The sequence below is a fragment of the Martes martes genome (genome assembly GCF_963455335.1).
Source record: "Martes martes genome assembly, chromosome: 5".
Taxonomy (NCBI): domain Eukaryota; kingdom Metazoa; phylum Chordata; class Mammalia; order Carnivora; family Mustelidae; genus Martes; species Martes martes.
Window position 1 is genome coordinate 83,558,278 of NC_137892.1, and position 16,648 is coordinate 83,574,925.

A 16,648-nucleotide genomic window follows, 5' to 3' on the forward strand; every position below is an offset into this window, starting at 1 on the left:
TCTCTGTCTGTCAAATAAATAAATAAAATCTTTTAAAAAAAATACTTTTTAAAATTGCTTTTTGTGGGGGGCCTGGGTGGTACAGTTGGTTAAGTTTCCAACTCTTGGTTTCAGCTCAAGTTGTGATCTTAGGGTCGTGGACAGGCTCTAAGCTCAGTGCACAGTCTGCTTGGGTTTCTCTCTCCCTTTCTCTGTCCATCCCCCCAATGTGCTCATATACACTCGTGCGTAAGCGCTCTCTCTCTCTCAAATAAATAAATTTTTTTAAATTGCTTTTTGTCCTCAGGGTTTATCTCACTATGAATATATAGTCAAGTAACTGTGTTTTAAAGCCTTTTATGCAAACATTAGTCAATTTGTCTTTTCTTTTTAATTTTTAGAGATGAATTTTTTCATTTTATTTTATAACTGCATTCACCATTACATGGTTCCAAGACAAATTTCTAAAACAAGACATAGTCAAAGTTGTCTAGTTTCTTCTTTTCTTGTTGTAACCACCAAGATTTAAATTTTAGAAATTAAAAATTTTTTTTCAAATTAATTTTAGGAATTTTTGTTCCTGTCAATAAGCAAATATTTATATGTGTTCATTGGACCTACTTGTTTATACTAACAGGGCTGACTATATATGTTTTGTTCCATTTTACTCTTCTTTTTACCTAGTACATACTGATGATCACCTCATGGTTCATATGAAGATACTCCTCCTTCCATTGTAAAGTTGCACATATGCTATTCTATGAATGTACAACTACATTTTAAGTATCTAGTCCCCTACCGATGGACATCTGGGTTGTTTCCAGTCTTTTGCTATCATAAAGAGCCTACAACTACTAGTCTTGTACATATATATTTTTTCATAGTTTGACAAATATACTTTTGGCATACATTCTGAGGAGGAGGATTACTGATTTAGAATAAATGTATACATAATTTTGCCAGACACTGCCAAATTTGCTTTCATGGCATTTCCATCGGCATCTAAATATCAGATCTTTTTGGAAATTATCCTAGCTTATTATATAACTTAAAAATGGATCTAATTTTATCTTTTCTATATGGCTATCCAGTTATCCAAATACCATCAATCAAAAAGTCCGTATTTTCCCCACTGGCCTAAGATACTGTTTTGACATCTAAAAATTCTTTTTTGCAAGCGAGACTGTTTCTTGTCTTTTATTCTGTTCTCTTAGTCTATCCATGTGCCAGTATCAACTGACTTGGTTATACAGACTTCATAATATTTTTTACCATCTAGTAGGGCTAGTGCTAGTACCCCCTTGTTCTTTTTCAGAATTTTTTAGGCCCTCTTTGAAATAATCACCATTGTGGAGAGTCACCGTACAGATATATTCCTAAAGCAAAGAAACTTCTTAAAATATATTCCAAAGTTTGACTTTCAATTACAACAGAATCTTCTTCATTACGTTCTTATTTAAAGAGGAAAAGAAATGGACTAAGAAAGACATCTCCCTATTAGTAAGTGGTTAAAATTCTCAAATTCCTACTTCACTTTGAATAGGAAAAAAAATTTAACTGCCCATTTCTAGCATAATCACGGAAATTAGAGAAGTCTACCTGCCACATTCAGGTTAGCTCTGACATTTACCCTGATTGAAGAAACAAGACATTACAAATCTGGATGAAAGTCAATGTCTTAATTTCTCTCTGTCACTAAATAGCTTTAAATAATCTGAGAAGCACAGAAATACGGACCTGGCAATCCTCTCCAGCACCACCTGACTGACTCAGTAAGTGTGATGCGTCAGTCTGGTTACCACTTGCATGTCCAAGACGATGCTTAACAGGAACTTTGTTAAGAACATAGGCGCCCGATGTCTGCGGTTTACTCATCATCTGCACACAAAATAAGCACATATGTGGTCAAAGTTTTTAAAATGCCCAGGAATAATACAAATTCAGGGCGGTGATTACCATGGGGAAGAAAATAAGGAAATGAGAAGGGAGGGTGCTTCAATTACCCATAGGTTTTATTTTTTAAGTGGTAGATATAGAAATGATTGCCATTATCCATACTTCTATGGATGTCTGAAAAATGTCATACCAAAATGCATGCATATATGTATATATGCTCATACAGATAAAAATTTCTAATGATTTTTTCAATGTTCCCTTTCAGGGATTTGGGAGTTTTAACTAATGGTAGCTTTTAACAATAACAGAAATGGGTCTAATAGATCACAAAGGTGACAGTATCACTTTAATACAACATGGGGCCAACATCCAGGGGAAGCATTTGCCTTTGTGCTCTAACATGAAGTGGGAGAGAGACAAAAGAAATCCAGGTTTAGGTGCCAATAAAAAGGATGATGAATGAAGGCTATGTATGATAAGAATTCCTTTTTAAAAATCTGAATGCATTTAACTGAAACAAAAGAACACTAGGAAAAGGTTTATCATTATCATCAATATTGGAATGGCTCTACTGCATAGTAGTTTGTTCTTTCCTTCCTTCATCTAGTCATTCAAGTCTATCAAACAATATGTGCCAGGCCTTGTTTTAGGCATGGAAGACAGAATGAGTAAAACAGACAAAAATCCCCATTTTCTTGGAGCTTACGTTTCAGTTCTACAAAGTTCTAAGGGCTTTTAAAAAGAGTTTTCTAAATGGGAAAATTAAAGGCAGAAAATTAAGACAGAAGAGTGGGTACTAGATGACTGATTCTAACACAAAACAAAGCAAAAGTTATAGATCCAAAGTTGTTTGGTAGTGCACAGTTACTACATTTTAGTGTTGAGAAGAATCACTAAGCATATTTCTTTAAACATGTAGATTTTTGGGCTTCATATCTGGAGAACTGACTCTGTAAGTTTGGGGAGATAAGGCCCAGGAATTTGTACCTAGGTAATTAACACTAGTAGAAGAACACTTATCAAACTTCACGGTTCCTAAAAATCATCTGGTGCTTGCTTAGGCACCAACCATAGTGATTCTGACTGAATAAGGTGGGGTGAGGTCCAAGAAAATGCATGTCTAATAAGTTCTGAGGAGATGAGATGCTGCTGTCTGCAGATAAAACTGAGTGGCTTTAATGTAGAAGACCTAAGGACCCAAACTGAGAAACAATGATCTAGATCAGGGTGGGACTAGAGGACCTGTCATTCTCTGTGAATCAACGGATTACCTTCTGGATACCCCCATGTACTGTTGAGGGAGGAGACTGGGCCACCAGCACCTGCTGCTGATGAAGGTGCTGTGGCAGATGATGGTGCTGCTGTGACAGGTGACTAAGTGTTTGCTGTTGCTGCAGGAGTAGCTGTGTTGGAGACTGTAGTGCTGGCTGCTCGTTATTTTCTCTATGCCACAGAACTCGAATGAATCGGTTGTTTAGAACTGCTTCAGTGCTGGAAATGGCTTTCCTGGCCTCCTCATTGGTAAGATACTGGATGAGGGCTGCTTCTGGATCTCCCTTAAAAGCAACCTGTAAGAAAAAACAAAAGCATCAATAAAAAACCCCACAGAAATTAAAAGAACAGTTAAATTCAAGTAAACTATTGATAAATAATTCAAAAGTAGAGAAGAGGGGTGCCTGGGTGGCTCAGGTGGTTAAGCATCTGCCTTTAGCTCAGGTCATGATCCCAGAGTCCTGGGATCAAGTCCTGCATCAGGCTCCCTGCTCAGCGGAGAGCCTACTTCTCTCTCTCTCTCTGCTTCTCCTCCTGCTTGTGTTCTCTCTCTGTCTCTCTCTGTGTCAAATAAATTTTAAAAATATTAAAAAAAAAAAAAAAAAGGTAGAGAACAGCCTGCTGAAACCCACTCTGAATGCTTTCTAAGTAAAGTTCTCCATCCCTCTAAAAGATAACATGCAGGGACACCTGGGTGGCTCAGTTGGTTAAGCGGCTGCCTTCGGCTCAGGTCATGATCCCAGCGTCCTGGGATCGAGTCCCACATCGGGCTCCTTGCTCCGCAGGGAGCCTGCTTCTCCCTCTGCCACTCTGTCTGCCTGTGCTCGCTCGCTCTCTCTCTGTCTCTCTGACAAATAAATAAATAAAAAATCTAAATAAAATAAAATAAAATAAAAGATAACATGCATATTTTCCAAGATTATACATAAAGGAATATTATTCACCAAAAATCCTAATAATGTTACCTAACCACTTGGGGAAAAGTAGTTAGATCCCTTCTGGGTATCTTACACTCAAATAAACTCCAGAAAAAGAAACTATTTTACAATAATAAACAAAAAACCTGATAAAAACACAAAAGAAAAAAAGGTGGGTATGGGCATAATTTGAGTGTTTAGAAAACCTTTTTATGCATTCCTATAAAAGTAGAATCCATAAAGACAAATAGTAGATTCTACCACATAAAATTTTAAAATCTGTCAGTCCAAATATGCCCTAAACTAAATGATGAATAGAAAAACTATTTTTATTTTATTTATTTTTTTTTTAGAAAAAGTATTTTTAATATATATGACAAGCTGTGGCTTAGAAAAGCACTACTATAAATGCCTTCATAAAAAACGGGCAAAGACAATAGGCATACCCAAAAAACAAACAAACAAACAAACAAACAAACCTGCAAAAGAGCTATACAAATTAGAAACCTATTTTAAAAAAGCAAATTAAAACAAGAATAATTTTTCACTTACAAAACTGGCTAAAAAAATCTTAATGGATCCATATTACAGTACCGATGAGGCCTCATACAGTGCATTTAGGAGTATCAATTGGCACAACCCTCTTAGAGAACAATTTGGCAGCTCAAATAAAAAGTCTTAAAATTCCCTTTAATTCAGCAATGCATCATAAAAAAATAATGAAGGTTCAGCGACAAGGTGGCTCACCACAGCATTGTTTTTATATAAAGTAACAAAAACAGAAATTCCCAAAAATGAAGAATAGTAAATAAATTACAGCCTATTGCTAGGGACTGATTTATGATCACCTCCCAAATTCTTATGTTGAAATCCCAAGCCCCCACAGTATGACTACATTTGGAGATAGGGCTTTTAGGAAGGAATTAAAGTTAAAAATCATAATAGTGGGGCCCTAATCAGATGGTACTGGAAGCCTTATAGAAAGAGAAAGAGATCTCTCTCCCCTTCCACAATTCAAGGACACAGCAAGAAAGGGGCCATCGGCAAAGCAGAAAGAGAATCTCATCAGGAACCAAATTGGCCAGCACCTTGATTTTGGACTTCCCCCCAAATAAGTTTTTATTGTTTAAGCCACATAGTCTGTGGTATGTGTTAATGGAAACCAGATAAGACTCATTTACCAAACAACATTAAGCCATCTTATTTTTCTAAATGCTATAAACAATCATGACCTAGAAAACATGTAAGAGATAAAAGGTAGTCAGAGACATGTGGTATGTATTCTTAAAAGTGTGTATTTTTAAAAAGAGAACATGTATATATGTGCGTATGTGTGTTCTTCCATACAAACATTCTGTCTTTTCATTAAAGTATTAGTAATTGTTACTGCAAAAGTAATAAGATTGAGGTGATTTTTTTTTCACTTTTGTTTAATGTATTTCCAAATCATCTATAAAACTAAACATGTACTACATTCAGGGACCAAAAAACTGCTTAAAAAAATCTCCAAAAAAAAAAATTCTTTCAAAAAGATTTGAGTTCTTTGAAATATCAAATTTCCTAATACTATTTTTTAAACTCCGTTATACAAATCACATTTTGGTTTGATGACAACATTAACCAACAGGGGTGACTAACTGAAATGGAAAATTAATGAGGCCTTCACGTACTCTCAATTACAGCATAACACTCAACTATAAATTCATAAATTGGAGACAGAATACAAAAGCTACTATTTATGAGATATTAGACAACATGTTACACTGCCAAAAATTCTTAAGAGTAGAACCATTCTTAACAAATTAGTATTTCACTACAATATAAGAGTCATTCAATAGACAAAATTACAATCTTAGAAATTAACAAAAATCTCACCTACCTAATTAGAATACTAATAAAGCAGATTAAAAAGTCATTTGTCCAGGGATAGCACTATGAACAAAAATACACCAACTAGCCTCTGTGTCTTTCAGGAAGAAGTTGTGGATAAGAAACAAATGCATTAAAAAAAAACAAATTCAGCTTAACAATTTCATCATGAAGTTGGGTTAAGGGCTATACAGTGGAGCTTAAAACACTCAGTAGAGATAATCACACTAATTACTGGCTCATTTAAGCAAACTGAACTGACAAGAATATTTCAAAAATGCATAAAACCACATTAATTCTGTCACCAACCGAGTCACATTTACCTGGATGTTTACAATAGTTCCAAATTTGCTGAAGTGTTCATTGAGCTTGGTAATGTTGTTCAATTCCTGAGGGATTTTCTTGACTTCTAATTTGGTGTTTGTATACTGATTCTTTCTCAAGAATCCTGGTTTACTCTGACTGTTATTCCCTTGCCTGAAAAGAATATTAACAGATCTTGATTAATTCCCCCACCTTATGCCTAGCCATGAAAAAAGTCAACAAATAATTCAAGTTTATATGTATTAAAGCATTATCTGGAAGACATTCTTATATTCTTGGGAAATTACTTAACGTTCTTCAGAAATTACTAAATAATTTTCGTATCTTCCTTGTTACATAGGAACAGAACAGGTAGAGAGAAAGAAAGAAGACTGAATGGCAAAAGATCACAAAATGAAAGAGGCCCAAATGAGATTTAAAATTATATGCTAAAAAGATCCACCACAATTACCAAGGAGTCTAACGTTAAAGCAAGGAAAGAACATCATTTTTTTATGAAGTGTTTTTCAGCTTCCGCAAAAATACCTAAGTTTTTCTTCTTTTCTATTCACTTCCAGTGCCTCGATAATTCTTAATATTGGGCTAGACCTGTATGTAGCAAATACAAATTACTAGTATCTATTATTAACATTCTGTTAGCTCTTCCATTTTTAAGATGTTCTAATGATGTCTCTGGGAACCCTAACTTTTGAGACACATAGTTTGAAACTCATTGATTAATGACAACTCTTAATTTTACAAATTTACTAATGCACACAAAAATAACAAAAACACCAAGTAGATGTTACTAAGTAGCAAATTATCTTACTTTCCCAGCCAAGGTTTCTTTGTGAGCGGCCCTTCCAAACCACTTATAGCTCTTTTTCGGCTATCTGGTTCAAGAACTACTCTGGTTATGTTGCTATTAATTGAAACAGGAACTGGTGGTTCAGTCTGGATGACAATGTTAGCAGCTGTTGGAAACAAAAATTAACATTATTAACAATGCGTAGTATTTGGGGGAATTTCAAATGATTAAAATATTTAGCTTAAAAGCTAAAAAAGCACAGTGAATAGCACCCAACTACCATTTCCTTTTCAGAAATGCTTAACAGCAAGAAAAAATTATCAATGGCCTCCTTTTTTCTCCTCTGTTAAAAATACAATATCCAAGTTTAAAAAGTCATTGGCAACTCCAATGTAAAAACTGATTCAGTCCTCTTCTCTCTGCCTGTCTCTCTACTTGTGATCTCTGTCAAATAAATAAATAAAATCTTAAAAAAAAAAAAGCGGGGGGGGGAGGGCGCGCCTGGGTGGCTCAGTGGGTTAAAGCCTCTGCCTTCGGCTCACGTCATGATCCCAGAGTCCTGGGACGGAGCCCCGCATCATGTTCTCTGCTCAGAAGGGAGCCTGCTTCCTCCTCTCTCTGCCTGTCTCTCTGCCCACTTGTGATCTCTGTCTGTCAAATAAATAAAAAAAATCTTTTAAATAAATAGATAAAAAAAATAAAAATAAAAACTAATTCAGGCAAGGATCCTCAAAGAATGCAAAAAAAAAAAAAAAAAAACCCAGTGCAAGATTGTTAGAGAACAAGATTTCTTTTTTAGAAAAAATTTTTTAAGAATTTATTTATTTGAGAGAAAGAGAGAGAGCATGTGTGAGAGAGAGAAAGAGAGAGAACACGCGCATGGAGCACAAGCAAGGGGGAGGAGCAGAGGAGAAGGAGAAGCAGACTCCCAGCCCCCTGGGTGAGTAGGGAGCTGGATGTGGGCCTGGATCCCAGGACCCTGGGATCATGACCTGAGCTGAAGGCAGACACTTAATGACTGAGCCACCCAGGGGCCCCTGGAAGCACATCATTTAGAATACAAGCTCTGGAGTCAAAAGACCTGAATTTGAATTCCAGCAGAACTGAGCCACTCAGGTACCCCGAGAGCAAAATATTTATGTGGTGCCAAAGTACCACTCCACAAATGATTACACTACAAACGACAGATCTAATATTTATCATCTCAAGCAAGCAATCAAAGGACTTAGCACCATAAATATAGTGAAATTATTTGTATTCTTATGTGATTTAACAAAACGCTGAATCACTCAGACAGGATATTACTATGGAATTATGATTTTCTTAAGTGTAGCAAGGATACTATGCTTATACAGGACGACACCTTACTCTTAGATGTAAAATAAAGGATCCAAAGTGCTCAATCTCTACAACATACTTTCAAGTAGTTGAAGGAAAAAAAGTGAAGGGAGAAGGGAAGAAGAAAGAGAAGAATGTGCATGTATACAAGCAAGCACTCACACCCAAAGGTGACTACACATAACAAATGGTGAACCTAAGCAAAGGTATTCGGATGTTTATTATATTTCTTTATTTTTTATAGGTTTAAAAGTTCTCAAACTCAAAAGTTGGGAGGAAAATCCAAAGCCAATACTATAAACTGGTATATTTCATTCACATTTACGACTAAAATACTTGGATTTTTTGGTATTTATTTGACAGAGAGACACAGCGAGAGAGGGAACACAAGGAGGGGGACTGGGAGATAAAGAAGCAGGCTTCCCGCCAAGCAGGGAGCCCGATGCAGGGCTTAATCCCAGGACCTTGGGATCATTACCCGAGCCGAAGGCAGACGCTTAACAAATGAGACACCCAGGTGTCCCACGACTAAAATACTTAGAGAAAGTGAACTTGTAACGGCCTCCTGATATAGTCTCAATATTCTCCTTAACTTTAGTAACTCCACCAAGGTAAAACACAGCAAGGAATAACATGTAGGGCTAGATGTTAGGGTAAGAATGAGGGGCGGGGGTGTATATACCATTTCACTGTATGACAGTCAGGGAAATTGTGAGGCAAGTTCATTTATTTAACATGTATTTCTTCAGCAGTTGCTAGGGCTCCAACAATTATATTAGACCTTATGTGTAAATCAGTGAATAAAGTAACTATAATCTCTGACCTGTTAATAGCCTTTGTTTTTAGAAGGCTAATGGAGGAGATAGCAATTGTGATGGCATAAAGCATTCTAGAATTTGAGATGCCATTATATTTTCCCTAGAACACTTAAGATTACCTCTTAACACTGCTCAGTGCTTTTCTTTACTGAAGTATTTTATAAGAAAAGGAAAGAAATATATAGCTAGAATTTTGATGACTTGCCAACGTGACAAACCAAGCCTGTTGTACAAAAACCACAAGACTTCTATCTGAGTGAGATTATCCATGAATTACTATACATGAATGCGCACAAAGACCAGACTACTGGCAAAAGGAAAACACCAATTTCTGAGGATATGATCTTCCCACTAATTCCAAGTAATATGGTAATAATTTATGCATTATAGCACAGAAGGTAAAAGCACATTCTTCATTAGATACGCCTGGGTTCAAGTTCCAGTTCTGTCATTAATAGCTGTATAACCTCGGGCAAGATCTTTAACCTCTCTAACCCTCAGTGTCTTTATCTATAAAAAGAGAATAAATATAGTACCATTTTTGAAGGAGTTATAGGAAAGGAATAAAAGATATTAATACATATAAAAGCATTTGGCTTCATCTTGACAAAAAACTGTTAGTCTGCAGTGGTAACACTGATATTAATGCACTAAAGAAAAGTTAATAAAAGCAAGATAGGAAAGAAGGTTAAGAACAGGAAAATGGATAACCATATAACTAAATCAGAAAAATACTATTGGGATGTCCCATGGCCAGTCATTCAAATTCAAATTAAATATTACAAATCAAATTATACAAGTAAGAAGAACTGGAATGTCATTAAACTTTCTAGCCTACCCTTTCTGAAGGGAGGAGAAAGGACAACATCAACCCATATTTAAGGTAAATACTTGCATTTATCTTTATTTTCTTTTTTTGCATTTAGTCTTTAAAGGTTTGCGACTATTCTTTGCAAAGGTCCTGACATAGGGTTGTAATCATAAATACTAAAAAACATCAAATGATAATTTTACTGCAGTGTTTCAGATTCTGTTATTGGTGTGAAGCACAGCTCATAGGATACAAAGTAGGCCCTTAAGTGATCAGTTCTTTGAGGGCAAGGGACCATGCCATTTCATCTTTCTTTACCTAATATTTAACACAGTGCCCAGTAAACAGCCAAACCAGCCTAAAGGTCTACAAAAATAGCAATTAAAAAATATGAGTATTACTTTTATTTTAAAATAAATATATTCTAATTATAGCTTTAAAATAAAATTTGGAGATACAGTTATTCAAGCAGATTTATCTGATATGATTATATAGCACTCTTCAAAAAGACAATGTATACGTAACTCCGGACTTTAGTGAGGTCTGAATGCTATACTGAACTCCTGTGTAACAACAACATCAAAGTAAGTATGAGGCAGTCTCACCTCTTGGATTTGCATCCATATCTCCAGATGTTAGGCCAATCAGGTTTGGGCGCTGTGTCTGTGTTCTCGAAAAGAACTGTCTGTACTGAGATCTACCAGAACTGGTAATACTAGGAGCTTCTGGATTATAACCATCTGGTTCATACGTATCTGTGGGAAAACAAAACAACAAAACACATAACAAATCAGAGAGAAGTTAATTTCTCATTAATAAAATAAACAACTGCAAAAAATGATATTTTTCTTCAACAAATGTATCGACCTATACATACATATCTGAATTACAGTATATAGATATACCTGTTAGAAGTGAAAGAACTGAAAATGCTCCTGTCCCAAAACACAGATACACAGATCCATTCTTGACTATGGAGAGAGTTCCATTTATTTACCTATTCATTTTTATCCTCTATATCAATCACCTAATCCTAACATCAATGAACATTAAAAGAAGCATGCACATAGGGGCGCCTGGGTGGCTCAGTGGGTTAAAGCCTCTGCCTTCGGCTCGGGTCATGGTCTCAGGGTCCTGGGATCGAGCCCCACGTCGGGCTCTCTGCTCAGCGGGGAGCCTGCTTCCCCCTCTCTCTCTCTGCCTGCCTCTCTGCCTACTTGCGATCTTTCTCTCTGTCAAATAAATAAATAAAATCTTAAAAAAAAAAAAAAGAATTTAGATTAAAAAAAAAAAAAGAGAGAGAGAAGCATGCACATATATAAACACCATATATAAAGGACCGGTTGGGTTTCCTCAGTTATGTCTCACCAATTTCTAGGTACTCTTTTAATTAGGGGTAAAAAACCAATCTGCTAATTTGGTTATCTATACTTTAAAATGCATATACAATAGCTGGTTTCATACACAGAACATTTCAAATGCTTTCTTTCAAACAGCTAAATAAGTAAGATGAATTTTGTATGTCTAAAAGTAATCACGATTCTACTCCCTACCACCACATCAATGCCACCTTTATCATGTTCCCTTTGTTTTCTCTAAAACTAAATACTTAATTTTTACAATTCTAATGCTAAATAATATTTTGTTAGTGTTAAAGAAATTCTGAGTGTTAATCTCTAAACAGTATACATCCTCTTCATCCTACATAAAATCAAAGAACAGTTAAGATTAAGATTAAGTGAAGACATTGGTTTTCTCTACTGTTCTTTATAAGTTCCTGCATCTTTTTAAAAATTTTCTTAGTGGAAAAATTCTCTATGACATTCATAGGAAGTTTCAGCTACAAGGTAAGAGACATCCAAATCCTTATTAATGGCCAATCAATTACATGATTCAAAGGAGAAGATCGGCAAATTATTATTTAAAAAAAGTTTTCAGTTACCATTTGGTAGTCTTGACAGAAGATCTCCTATAGTTAAATCTCCTACAGCTGCAGATAGTTTTAAAGAAGTTACATAATCAAATGACCTTGTTCTCTAATTCCTGAGAATATATAGAACTCCTAGAAACTTCAAAGTCCTTAAGTCAATTATGATGAACGGAGACCCAAAGGCAAAAGGAGAAATGTTAAAAACCTCATGAGACACCCGCGAAGCACTCCACACAGGTCTTCAACATGTACATGTAGGTAGGAGGGAAGAGTTTTCAAGAAATCACTACGTTATACACAACCAGTCCATACATGGAGCAGAGGGGGGAAAAAAGATGTTCACCCTTGATCACCAAGAAATCAGATGTTTGTTTTTGTTTTATTTTTTTAAAAATTAACTGAGTTTTTCTTGAAATGTAAAACTGATTTAGAAAACATTCAACTAGATATCCTCTTCCTATTTATTGGATTAGAAATTAATTCAAAGAACTAGCATGACTTTTGTTCCTGAAGCACTAAAACTCAATATAGAGGACACCAGAGGTAACAGACACACAGGAGGCCTCATCATCTAGCAACCACTAGGGACAAATCAAAGAAGCAAAGGAACAGGAAAGAAAACTACCTAAGAGGTTTAATGGGAATTGGTGACAGCAGATCAGTAGGCCAGTCACCACTTAGGCTGGCAAGCTGTGGTACAAAAGATCAGAGAGGTGGATGGCCATTTGTAGCAAAGCTTACCTGGGACCAGAGGGGTGGGGCTGGAGACTGAGGTATGGTACCCAATGGAGGATCCCATGAGGTTTCGAGGTGGCACCAAACGAGCTGCCAACAGAGGAGGCGGTGTCCCCAACTGAAGTCGCTCAGATGCAGCAGCACCATGTTCACGAGAGTACATGGGCTGTCCTACAGAGGAAAGAATAGGAGGGCAGCTGGGAATGAGAGTCACAAGCTTCTCAGGTAATGCCGTACTTCCTGAGACCTCAGCCAAGAACAGAGAAAGTACACCCATGGGAATGGCAGTCGAGAAAGGTATTACTGAGATTCTTCCTAACTCAAGAAAAAGACATACAACTGGGCTGGGATGCACTGAGGTATAAAGAAAGAGCAAGAATTAGATAGTATGACTGCATAATCTCCATCTTTTGTAATCTAAAGTGAATAACTATGTGCTAACCATACTTAAAACTAAACAGTCAACCATATCACACTATCAGACAAAAGTGCCCTGAAACCCTGAGACGGTAGAGACTTGTATCCAATAAAACATGTAGTTGTGAAGACTGTCATACCCATTAAAAACAAAAACTCTTCTCCTCAAAGTCACATAATTTCAGATTCACACAAAACATACTCCCATTTCTGACAGCAGAAAAGATCAATAAAGAAATTAAACACACACACACACATACACACCACAACATACCCTCACAGAGAATAAGAAACATTCAAAAGAAAAAAACTAAACAAGATAGTGAAAACTTGTTACCCCTTAGCAGATGGATAACAAGTAAAGTCAAAGAAAAAAAGGACAAAACCCCAGATACATAGACCAACCAGTATATATATGAAATTACCTCAGATATTAGGAATCACTTTTTGAAAGAAAGGACATTTAGTGCTCATATTTATTAATGGAAGAATTTCTGACACAATGAAGTCAAATCTGATACAACAGGATTTAAAAAGAAGTATCAAGGAGCAGTTTTTTTCTTTCATCAGTCACTTACTACTATTATTCTACTGATTACCCCAAGAGACCTATTTACAATATTTACTCAATACTTTATACTTAAAGTCATACACTCATAATGTGGCAAAAGATAAAATAAAACGAATTTAGAAGTTTTTTTTAAACCCAATCAATGTCCTTAAAAGTTACAAATTTCCAAAAGATTTTTAATAAACTTTAACAGAACAAGCCACAAAGCAACCATCTGATTTCATAGGAAATGTAGAAGGGAAACAGAGGTACTAAATTTTACCATCCTTCTACATGCGAAGCAAAGGAGCAAGTGACAAATCATACTGTATAGCAGATCACAAAACTGCACTTAGCACCAATTCTTTCAATATTTACATTTAAAAAGTCTCTTTCAATCATTACTTTACAAAAACAATCTAATAGATCAACAATCTAATAACAGATGTAAGAATGACCTATTGGCAGAATTTCTTACAGAATTAAGGAGTATACTAAAGAGAAAAATGGGGAAGTGCATTCTCAGTCCATATGAGAACTGAAAAATTAAAGGCTAATTTGTACAATGTGCTTTCAACGTGCATGACAACATGAATTTCATTTCAGGAAGAAGGCTGTTTATTCAAATGAAGCCTGACGTTCTTCAACAACACTACTGAAATCTCTAAATACTATTTAAAAACAAAAAGCTTCCTTAGATAAGAGGCTGATTCTAAGTCTGGCCAGAAAATTAAGATGAACCTGGTATACCGTCATATATATATACCTTGTGCTTCCAGAAGCAAGAAAACTATCAAACACTAGGTGTGTCAAAAAACAAAATGTGCAGGAGCCAACATGAAGAGGCTCCCATGGTCAAAGATGAAACAATGTGAACACCAAAAAGGATGCAATGGGGTGAAACATATTAAACGTGTTAAAAAATCCATGAGTTTGAAAAAAAAAAAAAAAAATCCATGAGTTTGGGCTCCTGGGTAGCTCAGTTGGTTAAGCGACTGCCTTTGACTCAGGTCATGATCCTTGAGTCCCAGGATGGAGTCCCACATCATTTCCCTGCTTAGCAGGGAGTCTGCTTCTCCCTCTGACTGCCCCCCACCCCGCAATGCGCTCTCTCTCGTTCTCTTTCACAGAAATAAAATCTTTTTAAAAAATTAAAATTTAAATTTAAAAAATCCATGAGTTCATAATGATTCCTTTTGGAAGATACTAGGAAAGCAGCTCATTATTCTGAAAACTGACAAATGAAAGGAAACAAGTATTTATCCTGTCTTTCCTATAAAAACTGCATTTCATGTTAACCAAATGGTTAACACTACTGAGTTTCACTTCGTAGAATGCCAGTCAATAAACGTACAAGAAATTACAGAATTAGAATCACACTTTTTAACCCCTAATGAAACAATATATCTAAGCAGTGGTCATAAATGGCTGCTGAAACCATGAGCAACTTTTAAAATGGATGAATCAGAATGAAAACACCTGTGCACACTGATCAATATTTACAGCAAAGGAAAAAACTCCACATTATGTACATCATAAAATATTGCATTAAGAAGTACATCAATAAAATATTCATGACCAAAAAAAAACACAAAAAACAAAAAACCAACATAAATCTAAAGTCTCCAAATTTAGTCCCCCATTTCCAGGAAATATAGAGGACTGAAGAAATGTGTTAAAAGACATGAGGGGATGCAATATGCCAAGCCCAGAATGTGAAAAAATTATTCAGGACAATGATCTGTTTTTTCCAAAATAAGTTTTTCTTAAATCAACTAGGTTACAGTTATCGGTGAAGATGAGCTGGTCACAATTTATATTCATTCAGTTTAGTTCCGACCGTGACTAGATAATTTCAAACTGCAAACATCCCAAGTTCATGCTCCTATCTTAAGTTTTTTTGTACATCTTACATGCCTGAGAGCAAAATTTTTACATTCTTATTGTTAATTCTAGTCAGGTGATGACAGTCTTTATGCACACTAAAATTTTAGCTACTCTGTAATTTCCTGATTTTGTCATTAAGACTATTTCCAGGAGAAAAATCTTAAGTTTGAAACTAAAACAACCGCAATTAGAAAACAAAAAAGCTACACACCTTCCAATTATTGGCTGTATTTATCATGTAATCTTCTGTATTAGAATCCAAGGTACCTGGCACACCATCTAAAGCTCCAGGGCCTAAATGGTGCCTGGTGCATAGTAGGAACTCAATAAAGAGTCACTTAAAGAAAGGATGAAAGCTTATTTATTACAAGTATCCCAATGACAAGTATTTTGGATGAAAGTCTGTATGTTGAAATATGGCAGTAAGATACTGAATATAAGACAAACCAAAGTAAAACATATGGGGAGAGAAACCCCAAACAATATTCAGTGACTCTACCAGATATCGATATACTTTTCTAGACATCAAAATCCATGATTCTGCACTGAGAAATGTTCCACATAATTAAATGAGGAATCCCAAGCTTAGTAGGAATATAGTGTTTCAGTAATTTTACATAGTTGATAACAGGAAAATATACTGTCAGAAACATAAAGGTAATTTATAGAAATTTATTTGAAGACTAATAACTACCTTTAACCTAAAAATCAATCTGTAGAATACAGGATATTATACTCTACTATTACTTTTTCACACACTCCTTAGAGTAAGCTTAGCAATCATAAATATTTCTACTATGTCTTCTTCAAAGAAACTTAAGAAACAGGTTGAATTTAAGGGAAAAAAGGAATATACTTGAAAACGGTACTGTGAAAACAAAAAATGTACACAGTGAGTTGGTTAATTCAAATTTAGGTAAAATATTTTAAGTTCTTCAGAGGAAATAGATGATTTTTTTTTAAGATTTTGTTTTATTTATTTGACAGACAGAGATCACAAGCAGGCAGAGAGGCAGGCGGCGGGGGCGGGGGGGGGGGGGGCAGGCTCCCCTCTGAGCAGAGAACCCGATGTGGAACCATGACCTGAGCCAAAGGCAGAGGCTTTAACCTACTGAGCC

General features: G+C 35.7%; 1 protein-coding gene across 6 annotated transcripts in view; it reads right to left on the reverse strand.

The window, feature by feature from the left end:
• Nucleotides 1-16,648, reverse strand: part of LOC308343625 (RNA-binding protein 27) — a 77,448-nt gene that overhangs the window by 25,559 nt on the left and 35,241 nt on the right. For 4 of the 6 annotated variants that reach the window (XM_080804759.1, XM_080804757.1, XM_080804758.1 and 1 more), the window contains exons 9-14: nt 12,683-12,847; nt 10,617-10,766; nt 7,066-7,210; nt 6,257-6,410; nt 3,147-3,443; nt 1,717-1,857 (exon numbers count right to left, since the gene is read on the reverse strand). In XM_080804759.1, coding sequence (XP_080660885.1) covers nt 1,717-1,857; nt 3,147-3,443; nt 6,257-6,410; nt 7,066-7,210; nt 10,617-10,766; nt 12,683-12,847 — 1,052 coding nt within the window. The remainder of the gene's footprint in view (nt 1-1,716; nt 1,858-3,146; nt 3,444-6,256; nt 6,411-7,065; nt 7,211-10,616; nt 10,767-12,682; nt 12,848-16,648) is intronic. The other 2 variants (XM_080804761.1, XM_080804760.1) reach the window with 1 other exon arrangement.